Below are 27,482 nucleotides of genomic sequence, written 5' to 3' on the forward strand. Positions count from 1 at the left end.
CCTGAATCTAAAACATCTGCTATATCGTAATCTAATCCTACAAGTTGAGCCTCACTGGAATAACCTTTCCTAAATCCGAACTGCCTTCTATCTATTGTATCTATTGAGTTTCCTTCACTTTACTTTGTAATGGCCCTCAAAACCCTTTGGCAGATGTTTCGTCATTACATTCTTGTCATTTCTTCCCTGTTGGTACCAGTTCCTGTTCGTAAAGACCCGCTGTCGTATTGAATCCCAGATGTGCTGCGGCAGGTTGATGCATGTATCATGCTAACCGAGAGCATTTTGAACATTTCATGTAAGAAAGGGTTTCATGTGGTATAGGCCACATTCTGCTCTGTGTGTTTCCCATGTTCAATGTACTATGCAGAGTTGAAGAAAATGATTTTTTTAAATTTTTAGTTTTCTTTACATCACATTAACACTGATACACCTTATGGCGATAATGGAGTGGGAAAGGGCTTGGAGTGGAAAGGAAGCAACTGTTGTCTTAATTAATGTACAGCCCCCACGCAGTCACTTGCTTGGTAAAAACGATTTCTGCAATCGCTTGCTTGGTAAAAACTATTTCTAATATGGAAATAAGCATTTCTGGACACATGTTCATACAGTATATTTTCTTTTTTTGTGTGAGAAATGTGCCCTAAAAGTCTGGCTGTACTTTGTTACACTGTGCTTTATGGATGAATCAGCCAAAGAGAGTGGCTCAAATGGTTAAGGCTTTCTGAGCCCAACTTGGCAGGTTTGATCCTGGCTCAGTCCGGTGGTATTTGAAGGTGCTCAAATACGTCATTATTATTATTATTATTATTATTATTATTATTATTATTATTATTATTATTATTATTATTATTATTATTATTATTATTATTATTATTATTATTGATTAATTAACCATACCACCCACATATTTAGGGATTGTAGTAAGGATGTAATGGGGAGGACATATAAGTATAAGAGAAATAAGTACAAATCAAGCTAGTCAGTAGTTAGTTACTTTCTTGATGAGATAGAAAACATGATTAACATAATTTAGAAGATAGAGTGAACATCAATTCTTCTTAAAATGTTTATATTTTATAAATAGTGCATGATATGTTTGTAAAAGATTCTCTTCTTTTTGCAGCTGTTGTCAGAGTCTATCCTTACTGCAATTGATTTGTACCGTGCTGACCTTTGGGTATACGGGCACCAGTCACTACCTAGATATCACCAGCCAGAGTCATTCCATGAGCGTGTGGACTCCCTGCTTCTGCTGTTGTGCCGTCAATGTCCATACCTGCATACGCTGGTACATCTGGCTCCGGACTGATTCTGTGTGATACTAACAGCATGACCATGGTTTGTAACCTTGTAGTTTATCTCCATATATAAAACTGTTCAACTTGACATTTCTCCTTCTTGGGCATAATGCTACACAGAATGTTAGAGCTAAGCATTTGTTTTAAGCATCATATAATAATATTCCAGATTCCAACTGTGAATAGAAAAATAGAAAGAAGATTGACTTTCTTTGACAAGAATATGAAAGGCACTTGATTCATAAAGTGAGACAAAAGAGAAAAAGACAAATACTTTGACATTATGTCTGAACACTAGCTAGGTAGTTAGGTAGATAGATAGATAGATAGATAGATAGATAGATAGATAGATATTGAGGTTGTTCATGTGAAACATTGACACAGCAGGCAACACTGCAAATAAATGATAGGACAGCCAAGAGGTTACAGCACTTCATGGTTTGGCATTTGAAGTAATGGCTCAGAATGTGTCGGTCTGAGGCATGGGTCCACTAATTAGAGGAAAAATTCGAAGCAACATTCATGTTCAATGGTTACATCCAAACAAATACTGCTGTAAGTGGCATGATTCAATTCGTAGGCAAAGAAGGGGAAAAACTGTCATGAAGTGTTCTTATGTTCCACAGTAACGCATGTCAACATGCTGCCAATATAGCAATGGACAGTTGGCACGGTTTTCACTGGGATCTTATGGATCACTCTTCTTTCAGTCAAAATATCTCCTCTTTTGGCAGTCACATTGTAGGTCTGCTGAAGAAAGTGCTGAAGAGGAAGTGTTTCACCACTGATCAAGTGATCCCTGATGCTGTGGAAGAGTGGTTCAACCAGAAACCAGAGTGCTTCATTGTCGAGGGTATAGAGAAACATGTTCAACATTGGGACGGACAGGTACCTGGACATTTGGGATAATAATTATCTGTAGACTCGCTCAGACTATCATCATTATAACGCTGTCATTTTGATAAAGTGTCTGTTGTCCAGCACAATAGTTTAAGTTTCTGAACACCTATCTGTTTGTCATTAGAACAACCTATATAGATAGCACTTTCCCTTTTACCTTTCTCTAACATTTAAACTATCACTATCCTATGTGACTATGCCACTCAGTCCATCCAAAGAACATACCAGCCTGCTGAATCACATCACACTGAACTCTTTCTTCTGTCTGAGTGATGATGCTGTAATGTTAAAAAGATGTAACCTCTTGGCAGAATTCTAACACTAAATGGAAAATTTGTAACAAATAAATTATAAATAACGAAATTGGGTGCAACCTATAAAAGATTTACAGGAATAATTGATTCTGTAGAGCATGAATGAACTACTCCTCCCAAGGCGGTGGTCATCAAGCTGACGAGGCTCCAAACTTGCTTCATTACCTTACCTGCTACTATTTAACTCTGAAAATAAATTTGGGTAGCACGCCAGGTTTTTCCTTACTCCACCAATAAAAGATTTATTATAAGTTTCACTATGTGAATTTACTCCCAAAACGAAATAAAACAAAACAAACAACAATCATCATGTGATGAGACCAACTCTTTTTGCCGCTTATAAAAATAAACATCTACAATCTACAAAACATACGTATTTCTGAAGCCCACGCTTCAGGTTGATTATTTCATATGAGTAAGACGACTGCCCATTCTTAACCTCATTTACATGAACAAAATAGCATCATCCCTGTGGAATCATTTTACCAAGTGTGATAATTGTACAAAACAAAACAATCCCAGTCACCTCACTGTACTCTGTTAATTAAACCATACACCTTCAAAATGTAAAATGGTTACTGTGGAATTAATAAATAATGACAACCATGTTGCATTAGTCAAAGAATGAACAAATAATAAGCACCTGGCCTACGGTTTCATTTAGCCATAATCAGTTCTGTGCACAACAACACATTACCTCCAGATTACACATATAAGCCACCTCATACACTGCGCATTATCTTGGAGAGGACTAAACCAGAGTATGACTGACAAATGAACACTATGTAGCATCTTCTGCAGAATACACACTGGGAATGGATTGTCATAACCTTGTAATACACTCCTAATGACTTTGTAATGCCTTCTTAGTCTGCTCTGTAATGGTACAGCGATGACTCCACAATCAAGGTTCTTCAACACTATTCACTCCATAATGTATAATGCAGTCACTAGCGACAGTAATAGCTCCGTAAATAATAGACAACTCGTTGCATGCACACACATGTATATATAAGGTTGCTCCATGTGGCATAGCATCTGCCAAAGTCCTACTGGTAGCAACGCTCATCTTCAAGCATCAGTCAGTCAACGCAACTTCGTTCAAACTCGGAGCTTCTGGATTGGTTACCGAGCTGCCAGTATGCAAATAAGCAAACACTTGTGTTCATCCACATTGATGCAGCTGGCAGTGGCTGGAAGGATACTCCATTATACAAACATACCTAATACATAATTATATGGTACCTAAGAGAAGACAAAATATAAATGGCCCTATGTAGACCGAGAATATACATGACCTTTTGTAGAAAAAGACACAAGAAACAAAACAATGCATCATAACCACAAACATGAAGAAGAACATTCTTAATGCCTTCTGTACAGGGCTAGGTACTGGTTGGCAGGTGTGGGAGAGCACACTTCCCGCCTGTACCCCAAGTTTCCAAGCCACTTGTTGCAACACTTTCATGTGACTTCAACCGTCTTTCATGATATAGTCACTGTTTCCCAGGTTGCACAATCTTCACTGCTAGGCCATGCGTACAGACTTTTATCCAAATTAAAAGTTGTACAAATATAAGCATATACATATTCAATATTCCCTAACTGCAAATCTCTCTTATAATACTGTGTTCTTACATCTTAATTTTAACAAATTCACAGGATATATTACAAATTATTTACGGAAATTTCCTAACCCAAAGTTTATAAACATTTCCTAACCTAAAATCAGGGATTGTACATCAGAAGTCCGCTATAGCGAGTACGGTATATAACAAGAACCCCGCTATAACGGCAATTTCTGTCCGTCCCTTCGAAATTCCTATATTAAACTGTGTATTATCCTTCGGTTACAGCGAGAGCCCTATCACTGACGTATCCGTTATTACGAGCGATTATGCGCGCATGATTTTCCCGTTACCGATATTTATGCACCGAGTCATTATACTGCATGAAATCGATTTTCGGTATTATTTCTCGCTATGCCCACTAGCGAGCTCTCTCGTCGACATTCAAAGGCAATGTCGGAGTCAATTAGTACGGTAATACCTGTCGACTGTTGCTCCATAAAGAAAATTAAAGAGGAGAACATGTTTTTGTAATAAATGCGTAAATAACGTGTCCGATAACAGTTGTTAAATGGTGTAGATGTTGATTCCCATAGGGAACCTAAAATATTTGTCCTGAATGAGTAAATTTATAATACCAATATAATGGTCCGTTATTGGACATTATAAATTTTCCAGCTAACTCATTCTTGGTTGCCTGCTTTTCGCCCTCGTGTGCTAAGTTAGGCTCGTCAGTTGGGACTTAGCACACCACCCAAGACGCAAGGCTAGTGCATACCGTGGTGGCCACTGCATAGGCCACTTGAAGCCACCAGCAGTGCCAATGCACTATGAGAGCTATGTCTCATTTCCATGCCTGCATCTATTTTTGGAAATGAGACATAGCTCTCATAGTGCATTGGCACTGCTGGTGGCTTCAAGTGGCCTATGCAGTGGCCACCACGGTATGCACTAGCCTTGCGTCTTGGGTGGTGTGCTAAGTCCCAACTGACGAGCCTAACTTAGCACACGAGGGCGAAACGCAGGCAACCAAGAATGAGTTAGCTGGAAAATTTATAATGTCCAATAACGGACCATTATATTGGTATTATAACAGTTGTTAACTCGTTAAAGATAAAGGCTGAATAAACGATCGCTTAATTTTAATGCTAAATACTGCAATTAAGTAAGAATTAGATACACCTCAAGATATGGCAGAGTGCATCATTGGTTACAGGGGATAGTTTATATTTTCTCGCGCCCGTTAAATTACGGAATGCTATTGTCATATAAATTTATAGCGAGAAGGTTATACAGGCGTTTGAAGTATGTTTTCATCATACATATAGTACAGTTAAGTTACAGTTAAGTTAGGATAGGTGACGCTGTTACAATAAGAAAACTGAAACGTTTGCCACAAAATGCGATCGATCATCTTCAGTACGGTATAGTTTTCGTACTATGTGCATTTGCGAGCTATCTCGTCAAAATTCGAAGGCGATGTTGGAGTCGAATAGTAACACCCGTCGACTGGTGTTCTCTAAAGAAAATTCGAAATGAAAGAGTATAACACGTTTTCGTAATAAATGCGTAAATAACGTGGCCGATATCAGTTGTTAACTCGTTAAAAATAAATTTAAAATGATAAATAAAATAATAATTTTAATGTTATACCGTATACTGAAATTAAGTAAGAATGTGATACACTTCAAGACATGGTAGGGTGCATCACTGATTTCAGAGGATAGTTTATATTTTCTCGCGTCTATTTTAATTTCGGAAAGGCTATTCCCGTGTGAATTTTTAGCGAGGAGGTTATGTTTTCATGATACATATACGGTTAGGTTAGGAGACACCATTTGAAGAAGAATACTGAAATGTTTGCCAGAGAAGCCTCTGGAGTGATACCGTATTTCTCCGGAATCCGAGATGACTTTTTTTTCTTAGAATCTAATGTGAAAAAATTAAGTGTCGTTTTGCATTCGCGGCCTGACAGTAATGCACATCACTAGCAACTACCGCAGTAACCACGCTGTTTCTTTTCACCCCCGTGCGCGCCAACACAAAACTTGTTGACAGTTACCGACCGCCTCTTTATCATACATTGCTAGCCGCGGCGACCGGTTGTACAGTGCGTATGTGTAACGTCACTGGATCTCGGGAAATAGTGAAGAGAGAATGACATTCTTTTATCTTCTACAAAAACGTTTCTCAAATCTGCAGAATGGCATCGAAACATGCGAGCCTTTGAATTCTTAGAAAGGCCACGAGTACTTAGTAGACGTAGCAGTACTTTACCTGACGCTTTGTAAAATCAAGTTTTATAGACAGCACTAATATTTTTGCGATGGATCATCGTATTGTAAAGATACGTAGAACAGATATTGCTGGCAAATTTTCAACGGATTCTCGTCGATATTATGATGCCAATTTTAAGTTAATGGCTACTAAACACCCGGAAATGTATAATAATGGTGCAGCCCCAAGAAAATACGGCATAGGCCTAACTAAAGCCAATATTCGGCGTCACCGTGAAGACAAAGATAGCTTAAAAATGCGTACTATACAAAAAATGCACTCAGTGGCCCGCAACAAGGACGCTTTAAAGAAGTCGAAGATGAAACTTTGAGGTATGTGCACAAAATTGCAAGGGCGGAATTGCCATACAGCGGTGCAGTAAACTCGTTCGTTGACTTTCGAAGTCGTGATTAGGCCTATACATCGCTAGCTGCTGGGCCGAATCCGGCAAGTGAAACGTGCATGTAGGGGCAGCCAGTTATATCTGACGCTGAGTGAAACTAACAGTTTTTTTAGTAAGCAAGAATATTTTCCTGATGGATCGTCGTATTGTAGAGGCATGTGGAATATGTATTGCCAGCAAATTTTCAACAAATTCTCTTCGATATTATGATGCCAATTTTAAGTTGATGGTTATTAAACCCGCTGAAATAAAGCATAATTGTACAGCTGCAAAAAATACGGCATAACTAAAGTCAATGTTCGACGTCTACAAATAGTCTAAAATGCGTACTGTATAAGAAAGATATTCATATGATTTTGCAAAGCACTTTTTAAGCCTGATTTAAAAATTTTTGAAGGAAAAAGTGGTCTTGGATTCGGAGAAATACGGTAATTTCTATTTTTCAGAATGAAATTAAACGCACACTTTCACGTAGTATCGGATTTCGAAAAATAACAAACAAATAAGCCATACTATGGATATTATCTGCGAAAACGCAAATTTTGAACAAACTGATTGCCGTTTCATACTGATTTTAATTTACATGGGGGTTGTCCCGACTTTTACAAAAAATCGGATATAAAGACAATCCACTATAGCGAGTAAATTTTTCGCCGTTATGAATTCTCGCTATAACGGACTTCTACTGTACTTGTGTATGGTTACAAAGAAAGAACTACATTTTGTGCCATCCTACTTTATGATCGGTGCCTCTTTTGAATCTTTGCATTTGTTACTTCCCCGTTCTATTTATCTTTCATCTACCTAATTATGTTGTCATTTTTGACCTTTATAATACAGATAAAATTCATCTGAAACAAACCACTGTAGTGTAATGTACACAGTTTCCTTTCTGAAAACAATAGTGTTGTGATTTTTATTTCCTGTTTATTGTTCATGTAAGTGGTTTATGACACCTTAGTCAACAGGTTAGGACTGGGAAGGAAGGAGGAAAATTCTACATTAGGTACTATACAGGTATTCACTTTAAATTGAGTAGGAAAACCATAGAAAACCACTTCAAGATTGGCTGATAGTGGGTTTGAACCCATGAAGCATTTTTAAATCATATATTCCAAAATTTTAAATAACTTGTGCTTTTCACTTAATTAACATGTTATGTTGTCTGATGGCCTTGGCAATAATAATCAGCTTTAACTCGTTTCTGAGTAATTAACTTCTTCCAATAAGTTCACTTCTGTCTGTGGATGTACTTTTGATGGTTGAACAGACTAATTCTAGAACAGAATAAGAGTCTACACAGATTGCACAGAAATATTGGAGGAGGGCATGGTTGTGCTCAACGGAATTTTCGTGCTTCTCTCCTAGTCTCTTCACATCTATGTCATTCCCCTTTAAACATATTGACACGAGCAGGGATGGTCCAGCACCGAACTGAACAATCTTGAGTAAGTATGTTCCAGGTTTGTGGATGGTGACCTGTCATCTTCATAGTGTGCTTAATCTGGTCCTTGTAGCACCTCATGGGGGCTCCACCAGGTCTGGTGCCGGAACAAAGTTCACCATACTGGATTTGGCGTAGAAATCTTGTATCACTCATCCAACGGACATGGCCAATCCATCTAAACTGATCATCAATGATGGACGATTCTGTGCTCTTCCCATGTGCTTTCTCGAGAACAGCATTGTTGGTGACATGGTATTCCCTTTTGATCCTGAGGATCGATCGAAAGTTTTTGTAGGTGTAAGCGCTCAAGCTGTTTCAAGTCACGTCAGTAAAGGGTCCAAATTTCACAACCATACAGCAATGTTGTGGTGACAACAGCGTGGTACACCATGAGTTTAGTTTTCACGGTCGGATCTTTATTCATGAACACTCGGTGTGTGTCGTCCAAATGCTGCATGGGCAGCACCAATTCTCTTCTCCACATCTTGCTCGCAGTTAAACAGCGCACAGATAGGATACTACCTAAGTACGAAAAGTGGTCTACCTGCTCCATCGGAGTATCTGAGATGGAGATGCTGAAATGTGGAAAGGTTGTGCCAGGACCTTGTTCCTTTTGAACATTAATAATGAGACCAAAACAATCACATGCACTCTTGTAGCATTTAACTTACTGTTGCAATTCCTCTAGTGTGAGTATAGGTGATGCAGCATCATCTGCATACAGCATTTTGATTACCTTTGTAAGCTGGGTGAGCCTCCTGAAGCAAAGTCTTGCTAGTTTGAAAATCCCTCCATCGAAACAGTACCTAACCTCCACACCTGGGTTGTTCGTAGAAGATTCATGTAGCATGGCAGCCAAATATAATGCAAATAGTGTTGGAGCAAACACACACCCCTGTTCCAGTCCATGAGTAATACGACATTCATCCGAGATCCTACTCTGATGGCAAACCTGTCTGGTTATACCATCATGGAGGGCCTGAACCAGATCAACAAAACGCTGGGGACAGTCAAAGAGTTTCAGTACCGCCCACACAGCATGTCTTGGAACAGAGTCAAATGCCTTTTACGGGTCATAAAATACTAAGAAGAGAGGGTTCTGTTGCTCTCTGCATTTTTCCTGAAGCTGCCTTGCACAGAAAATCAGATCAGTTGTGCCTCTGGAAGTTCGAAACCCACACTGGGACTCTGGGAGTACTCTCTGAGATAACCTGGAGACGGTTAAGCAGAATTCTTGCAAGAATTTTACCTACAATAGATAGTAGTGAAATGAAATGTAATGTAATGTCGTATGGCTTTTAGTGCCGGGATATCCCAGGACGGGTTTGGCTCGCCAGGTGCAGGTCTTTCTATTTGACACCCGTAGGCGACCTGCGCGTCGTGATGATGAGAAATGATAATGAAGACAACAAATACACCTAGCCCCCGTGCCATTGGAATTAACCAATTAAGGTTAAAATCCCCGACCCGGCCGGGAATCGAACCCGGGACCCAACGAGTCAGACATAGATAGTAGTGATATACCATGATAGTTGTCAGAAACACTGCGATCACCTTTCTTGAAGATTGTGATGATAGTGGCATTTTTTACTTCCCTGGGTACTTCTACTTCCCAAATTTTGAGGATGAGAGTGAAAATCCTCATTTTGAGGGATTGACTATCAGCTTGAATTAACTCCAGAGGGATGTTATCTGGGCCAGGTGCCTTTCTGGGTTTCAGATGATTGAGAGCTACACTGAAGTCGTGGTGGAATTGCCATCCATGGTTGTTAGGGCTGTTAAGGCACATCATGAAGAAAGTCTTCATTAGCAGTGGAGGACGTTTTAGAAGGGTGGAGAAATGCTCCTTCCAATGCTCCAGGATTTCATGGATGGCCGTCGGTAAGAGTGGTAGAGTTGTCAGCGGTTTTCAGTGTACCTGTTGAAGAACGAGGTGGACCATATGGCTCTTTTAGTCCTGCGTAAAAGTTCCTAAGGTCCCGAGCATCAGATAGTTTCTGAAGTTCCTGAGCATTCTGTCGCCACCGGGTATTCTTAATTTCTCTTATCTTTGATTTCGTTTGAGTTCAAAAAAATAGGCTTTCTTCGTGTTAGAGGATGGATCTTGAAGATTGGGATAGGTAGACTTCCCTTTTTATGTTGATGAGACACAACATTTCTTCATTGTTGTCGTCAAACCAGTCTTGCCTCTTCTGCTTTACGAAACCAATGGTTTCCTTGGCTGACAAGTAACATCCGGCGCAGTGACACACATCCGGCGGTTATGCTTACAGCTCTCCCTCCTTTCCCCTGCCTCCCCCCCCCCCCCCCCCCTTTTCAGTCGATTATAATGCAGTTCTTCTACATCCATGCCCAATACATTGTAATTCATATATTTTTATTTTCAAGTACTTACTATGTTGTAAATAAAGATCTGATACCCCTAGTTCGTATGGCATAATATGTTGTTGAAAACATAACTTCACACCTCAAAGCAGCTTTAACTTCAAATGAATGAATGACACATTAACACAAAGCTGACAGGAAATACAGGATTTCAGGAGGACCGGCGAAGATATATTTCTATTAAACAAGCTCAAGGAGCAAAGATTTACAGCACAAGCACATGGGCACTTGGAATTCAAACAAAAATACTGTAGCATCATGGGAACTATCACTTAAAATCGATATTAGTTCGAACAAGATTAATCGATTGAGTAAAGTTTGATTCAATGCAATCCAGCAATATTATCTCCATAATACTTGACGTGATATGACTAATTCTTTGTCAACCGAGCTCGATAGCTGCAGAAGTGCGGCCAGTATCCGGTAATCGGGAGATAGTGGGTTCGAACTCCACTGTCGGCAGCCCTGAAGATGATTTTCCGTGGTTTCCCATTTTCACACCAGCAAATGCTGGGGCTGTACATTAATTAAGACCACGGCCGCTTCCTTCCCACTCCTAGGCCTATCCTATCCCATCGTCGCCATAAGACCTATCTGAGTCGGTGCGACGTACAACAAATAGCAAAAAAAAAAAAAAAAATCTTTGTCAGAAGGGCCCACTGATTGAGGTTAGAGTTGAAATACTTCACTTCGAGGCAAACTGTCTTTAATTATTAATATCGCTCATTTCATGCCTACTTGCGTGCCATGTACAGAACCTGTCTACAACTATCTACACGTTATGAATGACCTGCAGCGCCATCTAAAATTTTGGATGGGAACTACCTGAAGCTAGCTACAGATTGGAACCCTAAGCTCCATTAAACTTTTACCGGGGTGGTTTAAACTTTCTTCTGGTCAAGATTTGGAGATGCGTAGGTGGATTAGGGCATATGGAGATCCTGGGTTGACAAATAAGGAGTTTGTGATCAGTCCAACAATCAATATTTCTTGCTTTTCTGGTAATAAGTATGTCCTTCTTATCACAATGCCGTGTAATGACATAATCAAGAATGTGCCAATGCTTGGATTGAGGATAAAAAAAGTAAACTCGTGTCTTCATCCCGAGGTGGCGCAGCTCTTTTCAGGCACACCCCCATTGGAGGTGAGCTGCATGTACCATTTCAACCACATACTAGCCCTCCTGCCAGTCTTAAATTTCTGACAGTACCAGGAATCGAACCCGGGCCCACGAGGACGGCAGCTAATAACATTAACTGTTGCGCTATGGAGGCGGACAGTTTGAGGATGCATCCTCGTGATCTTGAAGCGGTGAGGCGGTCGAAACTGAGTGTTGGTGATGAAGAGTTCATGTTCTGCACATAGACCATTTGCATTACAATTGCCAACTCCTTGTTTACCCATCACATTTTTCCATAGCCAATTATCTCTTCCAACTCTGGCATTGAAATCGCCAAGGAGTAAGAGCTTTTATGCAGATGGTACCTTGGTGGTGGTTGTGTTCAGCTCATTGTAGAACTCATCATCATCAGCATCTAAGGTTTGAGCATAAGCGGATGTGAGTGTCATAAAAGTACCTCCTGGGAGTGGAATGTGGAGAGTCATACATCTTTTCGCAGATTGCAGTGTAGTAAGTTGGTGTTCAATAAGCAGTGTGGTCTTAACAGCGAATTCTACACCGTGGATGGTATATCCCGAAGCAAACTCAGTAATTTTGCCTTCTGTGGACAGTCTGGTTTCTTTCAAAGCAGTAACATCAATGTTGAGTCTAGAAAGCTCATGGGTATCAACTGTTCTTCTCTAAGGCCTGTCATTATCCGACACATCAAGTGAAGTTCTCACATTCCATGTTCCGATTTTCAGAGTGTGACACTTTCCTGCTTTTGATTTCTGACCTTATGAGGGGTGACCCCCTGGGTGCGGCTGCCCAGTCGGGCATAAGATGTGACTTCCAATGTTTAGCCCACCTTTTCTAGGGCCTTTCCCATGTGGGGTGGGCAGTGGTAATCCTAAACTGTCCTGCCCAAATACAGATGCAGGACCGAATTCCGGATTAGTCACAAGATCTCAGGAAGACGACCATCACTCATCTGCTGCCAACGTGCATGTCTGAACTAGAAGCTACCAGTTTCACTCGTAACCTGCCCCCACCATCCACATCCCATCGCCGTTGGACTTTAGAAGTAGTAGATGACATTTGGAAGAAGTGCCACTGGCATGGATTTGTTTAGGGTGGATCTCAGCTTGCCAAGAAGTGACCCACGCACTGTGATCTCGGAGTCGTTTCCTGCGGCACATATGGAATTAGACATGCAAGACCAAACACCAAGATTGCAATGAGCTGCCGCAGACTCAAAGTACTACCGAGATGCGCCTTCACAGCCAGTTCGTCTGGCATGACCTCTTCTGCCTCCACGACCATTGGGAACCATAAGATTAATAGATTCCTCCTCCGCTCGTTTTGCCATTGGGCCAAACACTTGTGATGGGTTCCAATGTTATTTCCTACACTGAGGGAACCATCATCCTCCCCCAAGGGGATCATCTGCCCGTTTAGGGAGTAGAGTTATTTACCACCGCCTGACACTCGGCGTCTTGGTAATAATAGATGCATAGGAAAAATAGATTTTGGAGGACTGAAATGAAACAGTGGAGGGAGAAACCCCCAGTCTTGTTCCAGTGTCTTCCATCATTCTGGTTTTCTCATGGTCGTATTTTTTCTTCACTTGCTTCCTCTAGTCTTCTCTCTGTTGGCCTCTCAGTTGTTTATTATCTATCTTATTTTCTAACTATGCCATGGATGTTCTTGTCAGCACCATTTCTATGACATTACCAAATAATTTCTTTCATTGTGTTAAATACTTTCTGTTGCAGTCTTAGCGAAGGGAGAGAGAATCACTTCTAATTTTGCCTAGTCTCGTCTTCTGGATGCTGTTATATTTTCATGTCTAGATAACATTTCCTAGGTCCATTGGTTGTAGTGGCGGGGAGAAGAGCTTTATATGTTGTACCTTACTGCCTCCCTGCTTCTTCATCCGGCTGCTCAGTGGCAAAATTTGCCTTTGGTTCTTCAATGGGTTAACAACTATTCTAATGAAATAAAAGCAGGACAGGATATAAGATACCTATTTTGTGAATGATAAATCAATATGTTACAGTTGGACAAATCTGTTACGATAAAACATAAGAATTGGATGAAAATTCCCCCTTAAAGAAACATAAAATGTACACAGAAATGATCACTACAAAATTCATCAAATGTTGGATCTGTTCCCCACTCAATTATGGTTAAAGTTTTTTTTTAGTGATGTGAGATATCTTATTTCTCTTAAGATATTGTGAACTTCCTAGTCTGAACAGATATAAGCTTTTGTGACTAAACGTTCATTAAGCATGGGCAAAGATTAATAAGGTTCACGCTACAAACTTCCCTTGAAATTAGGGATACAAAATGCATAAACACTTGTCCAAGACCATAAAATTTATCCCCCAAAATATTCACAGACTCTACTGATGGATCCGTTCCATATTTCAAAGAGGTGAGTACTGAGACTCGCAACCCTTCTGTAAGCATACAGGCTTACTTCCCTTGTAAAAAAGGCCTTACAATGGCAATATTGTGTGTATGTTGCATATTCGGCCTGAAAGCTGGTTTGATCCTCCACAGCTATGCCAACAGCTGTCATAGATGGCCTAGGCATCAATGAAGGGGCGTACTAGGGAAATGAGGAGTGAGGTAGTTTCCCGTTGCTTTCCTCACCTGGCCAGAAGTTGCTCACATATCAGTCTGCCAAGCCCACTGAAATGCACGCACCAACCAACCCTATGAGTGATATTTTCATACCATTCATAACCGGGACTGGCTGCATAAGGAATGGTATTGCTAGCATCGCTCAGACCTCAGTCACTTTCATACTGTCAAAGGCAAGGATGAGACTGAGACAAGTCAGTGAAAGTAACAAATTTATTCTAGCCCATACCAGAAGACATAATGCACTGTATACACTACATCTCGCCAGCAAAGGCATAATGGCAACATTATCAAAGCAAAAACACACCAAACAAATACACATGTTGACCACTACGCCTGTAAATACACATAAATAAATATATTTGTCTGACGGGCAATCAAATATCTGGGTCATACTGCCATGTCTCTGCACTCCAGTCATTGACATCCAAACAAGGGTTCAAGAAATAAGGTCGTTAGCGAGGCAATTCAACCCCTAGCCTGGCACTTTAAATGAAACATAAATAATTCCCCTTACTAATACAGCAAACCTTCATTTCTCTCGGAGCCTCCACATTCCTTACAAAGTCAAGGGCTGGCATTTCTAACCTGTCTCATAATGCACATTCTCTCAACATATTCTCTAGTATATAATGCAATAAGCATGCGTCGTCGTTTCTTTGCCAACAGGTGCTCTCCACCTTTTCATTATTCGCAACTCACAATATTTTGCTTCTATTGGACCCTGGTTCATTTCTCTTGCAGTTCTGTGTTTCTCATCTGCCAGAAATATTCTGATAACTCTAATTCGACAACGTTGGTTGACCTTAATTCCTCTCTCTCTGGATCCCTGTAAATGCATGCATAGAAAATAATAAATAATGCACTTTCTAAAACTAGGATGTCTAGCCCTACCTCTGATCTTTCCCCGTTCGATTCCAACAAGGTCCCAATGTCCTTGCAATCTTTTGATGATTCTATCACCCAAATATTTATATCCCACAAGAAGACGGGAACATAATGATAAATATCTTGCAGTAAATCGACTACTCTATCCATTTCCTTAATACCCTCTGATATATGCACACAAAGCTAAACACGCATAGAATATAACATGCATAGATCCTGAACCTAACTAAATTTAACATAAGGCATAGCGAGTACAAGGAAGAAGTGTGAGCACTCCTTTAGTTCATCGGTTCCTCCGCTAGGTCGCTCTCCCAGTAGTATTTGAGCTTGAGCTTACAAGTCAGCATACGAATAAAAGACATTGATTGCATGCAAAATATTATGCCTTTGCTTACCATTCCAGAAATTAGTTGTCGGATAGTTTAGATAGCTTCCGGGTAGACTTTGTGGTCTTAGAAGATTTAATTTCCTTTCTCATCTGTCTTGTTACAAAATAAAATCGACATTTCATGTAATGTAACACAAGTGTAGGGATAATGTCCACAACATGGTCATCGCAGCATCGTAATTCTTTCGAATTAATAATGATGCTGTGCAAACTGCCCAAACACTCATATAATATATCGCCCCATAGACTATGTTCACAGAAGAGTTTTTGTTGCACTACACTCAATAGCTGCAGTCGCTTAAGTGTGGCCAGTATTCGAAAGATAGTAGGTTCAACGAACCCCACTGTCAGCAGCCCTGAAAATGGTTTTCTATGGTTTCCCATTTTCACACCAGGCAAATGCTGGGACTGTACCTTAATTAAGGCCAGTGCTGCTTCCTTCCCACTTCTAGCCGTTTCCTGTCCCATCATCGCCATAAGACCTATCTGTGTCGGTGCGACGTGAAGCAACTAGCAAAAAAAAAAAATTTCAACTTGCAAGAACTGCTCTTGAAGGATGGTTGAGTAAAGTGTTGTCAGTGCTGTATTTATTGCTATGGTCCCTAATAAATGTGAGGGCTGGGGCAAGTATTTCTTTTGTAGGCTTTCCGTGAAGCAGGCTGACACATTTATGATATTTTGTGACCTTGGATACATTGCGTCCTATATATCCTCCTCGATAATAAATTAAACACTCCTTTGCAAGACTGTGGTTACCACTGTTAATTAGACCTAAATAGTTCTCCCAGTCCGGTAAGAGGTCATCCATGTTCTCAGTGAAGTCTAGTGCTTGTCTTATTTTATTTTGTGCATTTTCTAATACAGCCTTATTTGTCTCTTCTGTCTTCTTAACCATTGTTCTCATTTGATTGACGAATGATGTCAATGTCAGTTCAAATTTGGGCTCACAATTACTACCCGATGACAGGGCACATTTTGTTGGGATATAAATAGACTGCAACATATGTAAATTCAGAAAATCTATTGGTGAAGGGTGATCGTCATGACTTAATGAGCGTAGTATACCAAAATGCCGTTCTAGTGGATCGTGATTAAATTTGGCTCTGAGCACATATCGGAATCCATTATTCCATAAATACTCGGACACCTGTATGGTGCTCTCAATTGTTACTCTTAGGGATTCAAGAGTTCTTTCTGAAGCAAAAGTATTATTCTTCCCACTGAGGTTATTTCTCCATTTTATTAAGGTTTGATGCCGTATTGAATCTTTATATAGAGCCCCTGCTGACGTACAAGTATTTAATACATCTATTAGGGAGTTTATCTGTCTAAAGAACTTTATGCCATTTGCAACAGAATTACTAAATAACTGAAAAGCAAGTCTCATGTTCATGCGCTGAAATGAAGTGGGGTCTATGTGTGCAGATGTTAGCTTGTGGCAAACTTTCAAACCTGCAAATTTATGGCAGTTACATATCTGCCAACCCTTCCGATTTACCTGGAAACTTTCTGCTTTTTAACTCGTCTTCCGATTTTCTAATTTATTTATTTTTTACCAGTGGGGCCTATGTGTGCAGACGTTAGCTTGTGGTAAACTTTCAAACCTGCAAATTTATTTTTGATACTCTTCCCCTAGGATAAAGTATAAATTCTTATGTGCTTGTGTAATTTACGGAACCTCATTTTCAAGCGTATTTATTTGATGTTTTATTTTGCTAATGTATCGCCTGTCACCTTTGTATACCGTGTTTCCCGCTCACCACAGCAGCATGTGTGCTTTACAGCTGGGAATTCGGGATGGAAATCGTCCTGCAAGCAAGAGAGCCTCGCATGTGCTTGCAACTCAGTTAATCGGGACGAAAGAATGAGTTTGTTATTGTGTGGTTCGCGCGCTGTTAAACATCATTTCTGTGCGTGGTTTTCAAATCAAATCAAAATCTCTTTATTTGCAAATGAGGTGTCTACCTCGGTGGCAAATGGTACACTAAAATACATTATTGTCAAGCACTAAATATTAAATTAACAAGAGAAGAAAATTTTTCCTATAATACAATATTATACAATTTACGCTAACAATGTTTTCTATTAAACACACAGCTCATCCTTAATAAATTTATATTGTTTACAAAATTCTAATTATAATATCTCCTGTACTACTTACAAATATAGTCAACTGATATACAGTATGTGGAATTGCTTCAAATGATACTATAAAACTGGTATAACATTAATATTTACATTGCATTTATTTATTTACTATTTTTTTTACCCGTTCTGGATCCTAAGTAGCATAACGACCTGCTGCGTCTTAACCAGAGCCCCTTTTGCCACCACTTTTCAGAGTTCCTGAAGGGCCTTCACAGCTACCGTAGCGGTCCCAGGGCCCTCAAAGTCCCCACTGTACTTCACCCCTACAGGCAGTCCCCTACTTTGGCTGTCCAAACTTCTTAGACCAGGGGATGGAATTAATTTATTCACACACATTTTTTTTTATTTACAATAACCTGCACCGGTCGAATGCCCTCTAACACTTCATTTATTTTCTCTGTTGCTGTTTATTCTCTTCTTGAATATCTGTACAGATTTTGGAAAAGGATCAAACACTACCCCTGGTAAACTGTTCCACTCCTTCACACCCTTCCCAATGAATGAAAATTTACCCCAATCGCTTCTGCTAAAATTCCTTCTAATTTTATATTTGTGGTCAGTCCTGCCGATATAATTATTTTCCAACTGAAGCCTCTCACGGATATCTCCCCATGCTGCTTCTCCTGTATAGGCTCTATATAATCCTGTAAGTCTAGTTTTCTCCCTTCTCTTACTTAAAGTTTCCCACCCAAGTTCCTTTAACATTTCTGATACACTACTCTTTCTCCTGAAATCCCCTGTTACAAATCTTGCTGCTTTCCTCTGCACACTATCTATTTCTTTTATTAGGTATTCTTGGTGAGGATCCCAAACACTGTTTGCATATTCCAATAATGGACGAACCATACTCAAGTAACTTTTTTCTTTTAATTCTTTGTTGCATCCTTTAAGTAGCCTCATTATGACGTGTAATGATCTGTATGCTTTCCCAACAATGTCATCAATATGACCCTTCCAGTGCAAATTACTTTCAAATCTCACACCTAAGTATTTGCACTTGCCATCTTTTGGGATAACTACCTCATCCAAAGTATATTCAAATTCAGTTTTAAAGCTCCTGTTTGTAAAAGTTGTAACAATTGATTTGCCTCCATTAACCTTCATATTATTTTCTTCAACCCATTGTTGGATACTTTCAAGGTCCCTTTGTAATTCTGAACAATCCTCAATGTTGTTTATTTCTCTATAAACAATTATGTCATCTGCATACAATCTTATTTTTGATGTTATATTGTTCCCTAAATCATTTGCGTATATTAAGAAAAGTAACGGACCGATTATACTACCCTGTGCAATTCCCTTCCAAACTTTCTCTTCCTGCGATACATTATTTCCTACTTTGACTTTCTGAACCCTTGAATTTAGAAATGCTTTTATTCAACGTGTAACCCTTACGTCCACTCCTATTCCCTCCAATTTCTTTAATAATATTCCATGTTCCACTCTATCAAAGGCTTTGGAAAGATCTATGGCTATGCAATCTAACTGACCTCCTGAATCCAACTGATCTGATATGTCCTGCTGAAATCCCACCAGTTGTGCCTCACAAGAAAATTTCTTTCTAAATCCATACTGGCTCCTCATGAACCAATTTTTAGCATCACATATCCCTCTGATGTACTTCGATATTAAACTCTCCAGAATTTTACAAACTATACTGGTCAGGCTGATTGGTCTGTAGTTCTCTGGTTTCCTTTTATCACCCTTTCCTTTATAAATTGGTATTATTATAGATTCCTTCCATTCCTTTGGTATTACACTATTATTTATGACATAGTCAAAGAGAAATTTTAAATAAGGCACTATGTACCACCTCATTGTCTTTAATACCTCCCCAGTAATTTGATCACTTCCTGCAGCTTTTCCTTGCTGAAGCAGTTGGATTTCTCTGAAAATATCTTCGTTTGTGAATGAGAAGCTTCTTGTTTCCCTCTCCCTCTCTCCCTCTCTATCTTCTGTTTCCAACTCTTGACAATCATCGACTGAATCTCTAAATTCGCTACTAAATAGGTTTGCTTTCTCAGTATCTGTTAAATAGTGTTCACCCCCTTCTCCCACCATTGTAGGAATTTGGACTCCTTTTCCTTTTTGATTCCTGATATATGAATACAGCTTTTTCCATTTCCCTTTGTGGTCATTACCCTCTTGAAGTATGCCATTCATATAATTCTCTTTTGCTTCCTTTTTCACTCTATTCAGTTCCCTCATTAGCTGTTTTCTAGTTTCTCTACTCTCCCTACCCTCTTTGATTTTCCTGTTTACTATTCTACATTTTCTTTTTAATTTTCTTATTTCCCTTGTATAATAAACAGGGTCTGAGGTCATTTTACCCTTCTTAACAGGTACAAATCTCTTCTCTCCTTCCCAAATAATTCCTTTAAATTTAGCCCAAAGTGTATCCACGTTACTCCCTTCACTTATCCAACAACTGAATTGTGATTTAAGGTAAGTCCCAAATTCATCAACTTTAGTTTTTCTGTACAATTTCTTGTCTTGTGTAACCCTCTTATTAAGCCTTTTTGGTACGAGTCCTACATCCATTATTACAGCCTTATGGTCTCCTATTCCTTCAATTACCTCAGTTTTATCAACAATTTCCCATGGTTTAACCAAAAATACATCTAGTAAGTTATTCAGACGAGTCGGTTCTTGTACTACTTGTGTAAATCCTTCCTCCCAAATTAACTTATTTGCCAGTTTCTGTTCATGGGCTTCACTTGCAGCTCCTTTCCATTCAACTTCAGGCAAATTTAGATCTCCCCCAATTATTACCATATCATTATTATTGTTTTTATGAGTATAATCTATTATTTTTTCAAAGATTTCCATGTCTCTTTCCTCTCTTCCAGGCCTGTATGTTCCTATAATTCCCACCTCCTTCATATTATCACAAACTAATTTTATCCCTAATATTTCATCCCTTTCATCGGTAAACCATTCATGTGAACAGTAAGTTTCCTTCACCAGAATAAACACACCCCCTCCCTTTTTATCTCCTCGGTCTCTACGATAGACTGTGTACCCTTCTGGAAATACTTCTCTATTACCCACCCCTTCTTTCAACCACGATTCCACTCCTATCACCACATCAGTCTCATAAGATTCCATCAATGTACCGAATTTTAATTGTTTATTTACTACACTTTGACAGTTTACCAAGAGCAATCTCAGACCCCCTTCCTCCCTAAAACTTGACTGTTGCAATTGGGTAACTTGAAATTCCTTACTATCCTGGGTTTCTTTTTCTAGTTGACTGAGCCAGCTTGAAGTACAGCTGGCTCTTTCTACTAGTTTTCCTGGTCAGTATTATAACTCAAGGGAGTTGCCTGTTTTACAGTACATATCTTAAGATTAATAAAATCTAGAACAATATTTGCTATCTTTCGTTTACCTGAATTGTTTAGATGGAGGCCATGTTTTGTATAACAGTATCTCTCAAAACTGCTGCATTCAATAACCACATGTTTTTTCTTGCGTTTCTGTGCCCTCCCCCAATTGTCAAAGTCGTATGTTAATAATGTATGAGACATACTGAATTGTTTTGTATGTGGTAGTTTCGCGTATTTCGGTGCACAATTTTAATAATTTGAATGTATTTCAGGGAGTTGTGCCGGTGACAGCTTCTGGTATTTTCTCTTCACATTATGGTAAAAAAATATAACAAACATTATCTCCAAGTGTTCAGAGATACCTATAAAATTAAATTTCCGTTCATTTTACAGTCTAATAAAGGAAACTATTATGCAATTTGTTGTGTGTGTCTGTGTGATATAAATATTATTTGTATGTAAGTGTCATAAATGAGAATGATTAGGCACATTTTCTTGTAACCCATTTTTATGTTCTCTTAGTTTATGATTTTAAATTTAATGGTCAATTTGCATTGTAACTAGATATGTGTGCCTTTTACCTTGTCCCTTTTTCACCGAGACCATGGTGCAGTATTCGTGATGAAATCCAAGAATTTAAAAATCTTCCTTTTTCATTTCTTAAAGTTGGCGGGTATGCAGTTATCCATTTCAAAAACTTGTCGATAGAATTTAAAGTCCACAACTTCATTATTGTAATAGACTTGCCTTTTTTCATAAAAATTATTTCTGATGCACTTAATTACAGTATATGTACAGGATTTGAAAAGGCCCAAAGTCTCCTACTATACTGATTTTCCCGAGAGTTTAATCCTGTTGTAAACAAATGGGTGGAGCACCTTGCCTATGCACGTGGACATACACGTAGTTGATTGGAGAAGCAACTGTCGCACTCAGTCGACTGTATGCGAGCTCGAAGAAAAGTAGTACATCGCATTAATTTTATTTTAGTTTAGTTTATTACATTTAGAGAGTACGTAATCAAATTAAAATATGGTTGTCATATGTACCAGTGTGTATGTATATATATACACGCTTTTAAAAAAAAAGCAATTAAATAATGAGAAATAAAGGCTCTATATATATATATATATATACGCTTTTTAAAAAAAAAGCAATTAAATAATGAGAAATAAAGGCTCTAGGCGTGCTGTAATACAGAAGTCTTCTCGTAGTGAGGGAAAGTCCCAAGCTGTACAGGGTGGAGATAAGGTGTTGCACATCTTGCAGCAGCAGTCAGTGTCAGTATTCATAATGAGAGAAATGGAGCAAGAGGTAGGTCCATCGCCTGCAGTGAAGCACAAAAAAGGAAAACCGCTCAGAAGTGACCATACACAGTGCATTGCGAATGTGTTCAATAAACTAAGTGAACAGAATCCAGGTTTAGTCGTTCATTCAGAAGTTCAGATCTTCGCACTGTTGTCATATGCGATGCGCAGCACGGTACATCCGAACACGAGACGTTGACGGGGTGGAGGTCGGTACTACATGCTCAGCGAATCAGAACTCTTTGTTTGGCGGAGGCGTGGACATACCATGTTTACATCAGGATTAAACTCTCGTGAAAAGACATATAGAATCAAAAGGTTTAGAAATAGAGCACACGACCTTCCCTTCTTTTACATTTCCACACATTTTTATTAGACTGACTTCTGTCTGAGGTGAAACCTGTAATTCTGGCACCAATTTGCTCCAGTTGTAAGACCACCTGGATCGAAATTCGTGACAAAATATCACCAGGTGTGGAATTTCGGCTTGCGTACACAGCAACCGGTTGAACCCAATTATGCAATAGGGGCACAAACATGAACACTAATGCATGATTTGAGAGTTTTATTTTTCCCTTGTTCTTGGGTGTGTTCTCCTAAATATACGAATCCATCAACTTTTAATGAGTTGGTGTTAAACTGAACCTCCTCCCTCAGTTTTACTTCGTCATATATGAGAATTCCCGTGCGATTGTTTTCACTCTTCTCATCGCAGTTCTCAATAGCACCAAAGGCATGGTTGTTCACCCCGTAAGGGCACTTAAGACCTTTACCTAATTTTCACAGGTGAGCCTCCGAAGGAAGGGGAAGCATGTCGTGCCTTAAACAGTGTCTATAGCCCTTAGGTGATTTAATTTTAAATAAGAGATTATCTAAAAGGAATTCAATATCATATCTCATCCCTTTCTTATTTCTTAGCTGACATTTTTTTAGCGTGGTGTCAATAATCACCTTTTGCTTTCTGCTTAATGTCGGCTCACTTGAATACTTTGGCTGTAATTTCAAATCTCTTAGTTGTTTTTTCTAGCAACAAAATCGTAGCATTAGCTTATTTTCAATTTATTACGGAAAGTCCCTGTCTCTTTAGTTTGTTTCTAAGTGAACTTATTGTCTTTTGAGCTGTGTATGAATCTATTTCATTTCTTTTATCACTCTCAGAAAAAGCATTGAAATTTAATTCACAGTGAGGCCTGTGTGATTTGTTTCTTGAACCTTCCTCCGTCTTCGGGGGCTGTCTTTTACGGGGTGATTTTCGTTTTTTTTTTTTTTTAATTGTTTCGTGGAATATTGTGGCAAATTGGGGAATATATGAAGGACAGTGCCAGTTTTCAGTTTCCATCCATCTCTAGGAATTTCTACCTGTTCGCCTTGTATTACAAATGAACTTGATTTAACAATACATTCATCAGAAAATGTGAATCACACACATAACACTTATCAGAAAGCTTTTTGTCCTTTCTGGAAATTGCCTTTTCCCATTTTGAAAATTCTGCTTCGTTTTTGGGTGGTTTGAAGAAGTGTTTACCTTTCGTAGTTTTGTAGCCAGACTTACATCCTGGAATGAAGCAAGTAGGCATTTTTTCCTCGTCGGTATTTTTGTAAGTTTTATAAACTCAGCACTAAATAAAAGAATACCATCACCAAATCACACGCTCTTTACTTTCACTTAACAATAATGCACGACAATTAAGTTTTTACCTTCACTGAACAACACCATAGAACATAACCATATTACAACTATAGATACCAACCCTTAGATAGCAGTGGTGCTGCCCCTAGCAGACGATTCATCACAGTCCCTATACTAGCCAACAGGGAAGAACTTAAGAGCTCACACTTCCTCTTCTACTCGTTATGTATACGGTTTGCCCTAGGCAGATTGATTTATTTACACTTAAAAGTCATGAACATCGCTATTCTGTCTCACGCTTATATCTGTTCAAACTTATTTAGGTATTGTCACTTGGCTCCATCTTAAGGATCACAGGTTGATTTAGTGCTCCATCACACCCTCTTGGTCTTGGGATCTGTCCTCTCGGTTCTGCAGCTTACAACGGTCCATGGTAGTGTCGTTCACGTGCCTGGATTACTATAGGAGTGTCTCACTTCACCTACTGGAACTGCTGTCTCTCGTTCACCTGGTCCTTCTGGATTACAGTTGAAAGCTTACGTTTCATCTACTGGAAATGCCCTCTCTTGTACAACTGGTTCACCTTTGCCGGCGATCACTGCATTCAGCCTGGATAGTGCTCTAGTTATCTGTGTATTTGCGTACTGGTGTAGAATTTTGCATTAAATAACATATTGAAACATGTCCATCACTTTCATCTTTTTCTAGTCTTTCCCTTCGTGCTTATTTGATTACTATGTTATAACACCGCTCGTCAGTCTATTTACACACTCTATCCTAGCATTCGCAATCGTAATTTCAATTATGCCTGTAGTTACATACTCTTCTCTCATAATCAGTTCAGAGATATTGGATAATTGCAATTACTATTACACTGCCGTTGTATGGTTCTACACTTCTATTGTTCTATTCACATGCACTCAGTTATATGCATAACCTTCTTCGCTGAGCTCTGGATCAGAATTGACCGAGCATCTCTCGTTCCTCATCCTTTTATCACATGTGGAGTGACACTACACTAGGGGAATCGCTGCCAAAACCATGCCAAATCTTAGTGTGCATTTGGCTTCGGTTCTCACTTTTTGTTATGTTGTTGTTTGAGTCATCTTAACTACCTTGCACTTTCTATCCACTTGATTCTTTAATCGCTTCGGTTCTCACTTTTTGTTATGTTATTGTTTGAGTCATCTTAGCTACCTTGCACTTTCTATCCACTTGATTCTTTAATCGCCTACCTTGCACTTCCTATCCACTTGATTCTTTAATCGCTTGTATTTTTTTCCGCCCTCTTCATTTCTAGCATTCTTGTATTTTTGTCGTTCATCAATCAGGTCTAGTATCTCCTGAGTTATCCACTGATTCTTAGTTGATCTTTTCTCCCTTCCTAACATCTCTTCAGCAGCCCTACTGACTTCATTTTCCATGACTCTCCACTCTTCCTCTATAGTGTTTCCTTCAGCCTTTTCATTTAGTCCTTTTGCAACATGTTCCTTGAAACAATTCCTCACACTCTTTTCTTTCAACTTGTCTAGATCCCATTTTTTTTGCATTCTTTCCTTTCTTCAGATGGCATTTCATAACCAACAAGTTGTGGTCAGAGTCCACGTCTGTTCCTGGGAAAGTTTTGCAAACCAACACCTGGTTTCTGAATCTCTGCCTAAGCATAATGAAGTCTTATTTGATACCTTCCAGTGTCTCCAGGTCTCGTCCACGTATACAGCCGTTGTTTGTGGTGTTTGAACCAAGTATTGGCAAGGACTAAATTATGATCAGTGCAGAATTCAACTAGCCGACTTCCTCTTTCGTTCCTTTGTCCCAATCCAAATTCTCCTATTGTACTACCTTCTCTTCCTTGGCCTACGACGGCATTCCAGTCTCCCATCACAATTAGATTCTCATCACCTTTTACATATTGTATTAAATCTTCTATCTCCTCATATATTCTTTTGATTTCTTCATCATCCCCTGAACTAGTAGGCATATAGACCTGCACTATTGTGGTGGGCATTGGTTTGGTGTCTATCTTGACGACAATAATTCTTTCACTATGCTGGTCGTAGTAGCTTACCCGCTGCCCTATTTTCTTATTCATTATTAAACCAACTCCTGCATTTCCCCTTTGTTATATAATGACTAATTTGAATATTGGACATAACAAATCTAATCAGCTTGAGACACTAGATAAATCCAATCAGTATTTTCTGTCTATCAGTTTTCCATCATGTAGCCCCTAAGCGCAATTTTCCGTTTATTTTATAACCATTCCACCACTGTTTCTTCAGGCTTTTTATACTTGCAGTTGGCACTTAAGGTGACTCGGTTAGCAGAGTTGGAAAAAATCTGTGAATCCTGCTTGTGGTTTTCCCCTTCGCTGGTGTGCTTTTCCTCGTCGTGGATGACGTGTTTGGCACGCTTTTCTTTGTTCGCATTCCTACGCTAGTTCTAATATATGCCTGAGGTATTCAGTAAATGATGATAGCAAGCAGATATGGTATAGTACAAAATCAACACTTTTGTCTGCTGAGGGAAACTTTTATCCATTGTCAATTAGTAGATGGCAAACTGGCAAACAGAACTGCAGAAGCTCAGAGATTTTTAACCATGCTTTTAGTCTCTTTGGTCATTTGGTTATATTTTCCTCAAGTGTTAGTTTTGGTTTTGGCCTGACTATCTCATCTTTCCCGTCATCATCATCATCATCATCATCATCATCATCATGTCCGACTCGTTGGCTGAACGGTGAGCGTTCTGGCCTTCGGTTGAGAGGGTCCCGGGTTCGATTCCTGGCCGGGTCGGGGATTTTAACCTTAATCGGTTAATTCCTACGGCTCGGGGGCTGGGTGTAGGTGTTGTCTTCATCATCATTTTCATCCTCATCACGACGCGCAGGTTGCCTACGGGAGTCAAATAGAAAGACCTGCAACTGGCGAGCCGAACCCGTCCTGGAATATCCCGGCACTAAAAGCCATACGACATTTCATTTCATTTTTTCATCATCATCATGTCCAGCTCCATGGGTAAATGGTTAGCATGCTGGCCTTTAGTCCAGGAGGTCCTGGATTTTTATTCCTGGCAGGGCTGGGGATTTTAACTTTCATTAGTTAATTCTTCTGGCACCAATGCTGAGTGTTTGTGCTATCTTCATCATTAGCATTCATCCTAGGTAGAGCATCATCCTCACAGGTTGCCTACACAGCCTCTCTGGAGGCTACACATCACCATTATTATTATTATTATTATTATTATTATTATTATTATTATTATTATTATTATTATTATTATCATCATCATCATCATCAATTTGCCAGCTTCTTGTGATATTCTGGCCTTCTTCAAACGTTTTTGCCATTCCTCTTTATATAGAGCCAGATATTTCTAATTTTGAACTTGCAGGTCCTGTATATCTTGCCTCACACATTCTTCCCATCTCACTACGCTTTCTGTGT

At 39.3% G+C, this 27,482-nt stretch overlaps 1 protein-coding gene across 5 annotated transcripts in view; it reads left to right on the forward strand.

Annotated features, from left to right (window-relative positions):
* The window catches only part of LOC136857708 (F-box only protein 39), a 131,897-nt gene that overhangs the window by 86,404 nt on the left and 18,011 nt on the right, over positions 1–27,482 (forward strand). For 4 of the 5 annotated variants that reach the window (XM_068225284.1, XM_067136579.2, XM_068225285.1 and 1 more), the window contains one exon: positions 1,127–1,291. In XM_068225284.1, the coding sequence (XP_068081385.1) occupies positions 1,127–1,291 (165 nt within the window). Of the gene's footprint in view, positions 1–1,126; positions 1,342–27,482 lie in introns of all 5 variants that reach the window. The other variant, XM_067136576.2, reaches the window with a different exon arrangement.

The sequence above is a fragment of the Anabrus simplex genome, chromosome 1 (genome assembly GCF_040414725.1).
Source record: "Anabrus simplex isolate iqAnaSimp1 chromosome 1, ASM4041472v1, whole genome shotgun sequence".
Classification (NCBI taxonomy): domain Eukaryota; kingdom Metazoa; phylum Arthropoda; class Insecta; order Orthoptera; family Tettigoniidae; genus Anabrus; species Anabrus simplex.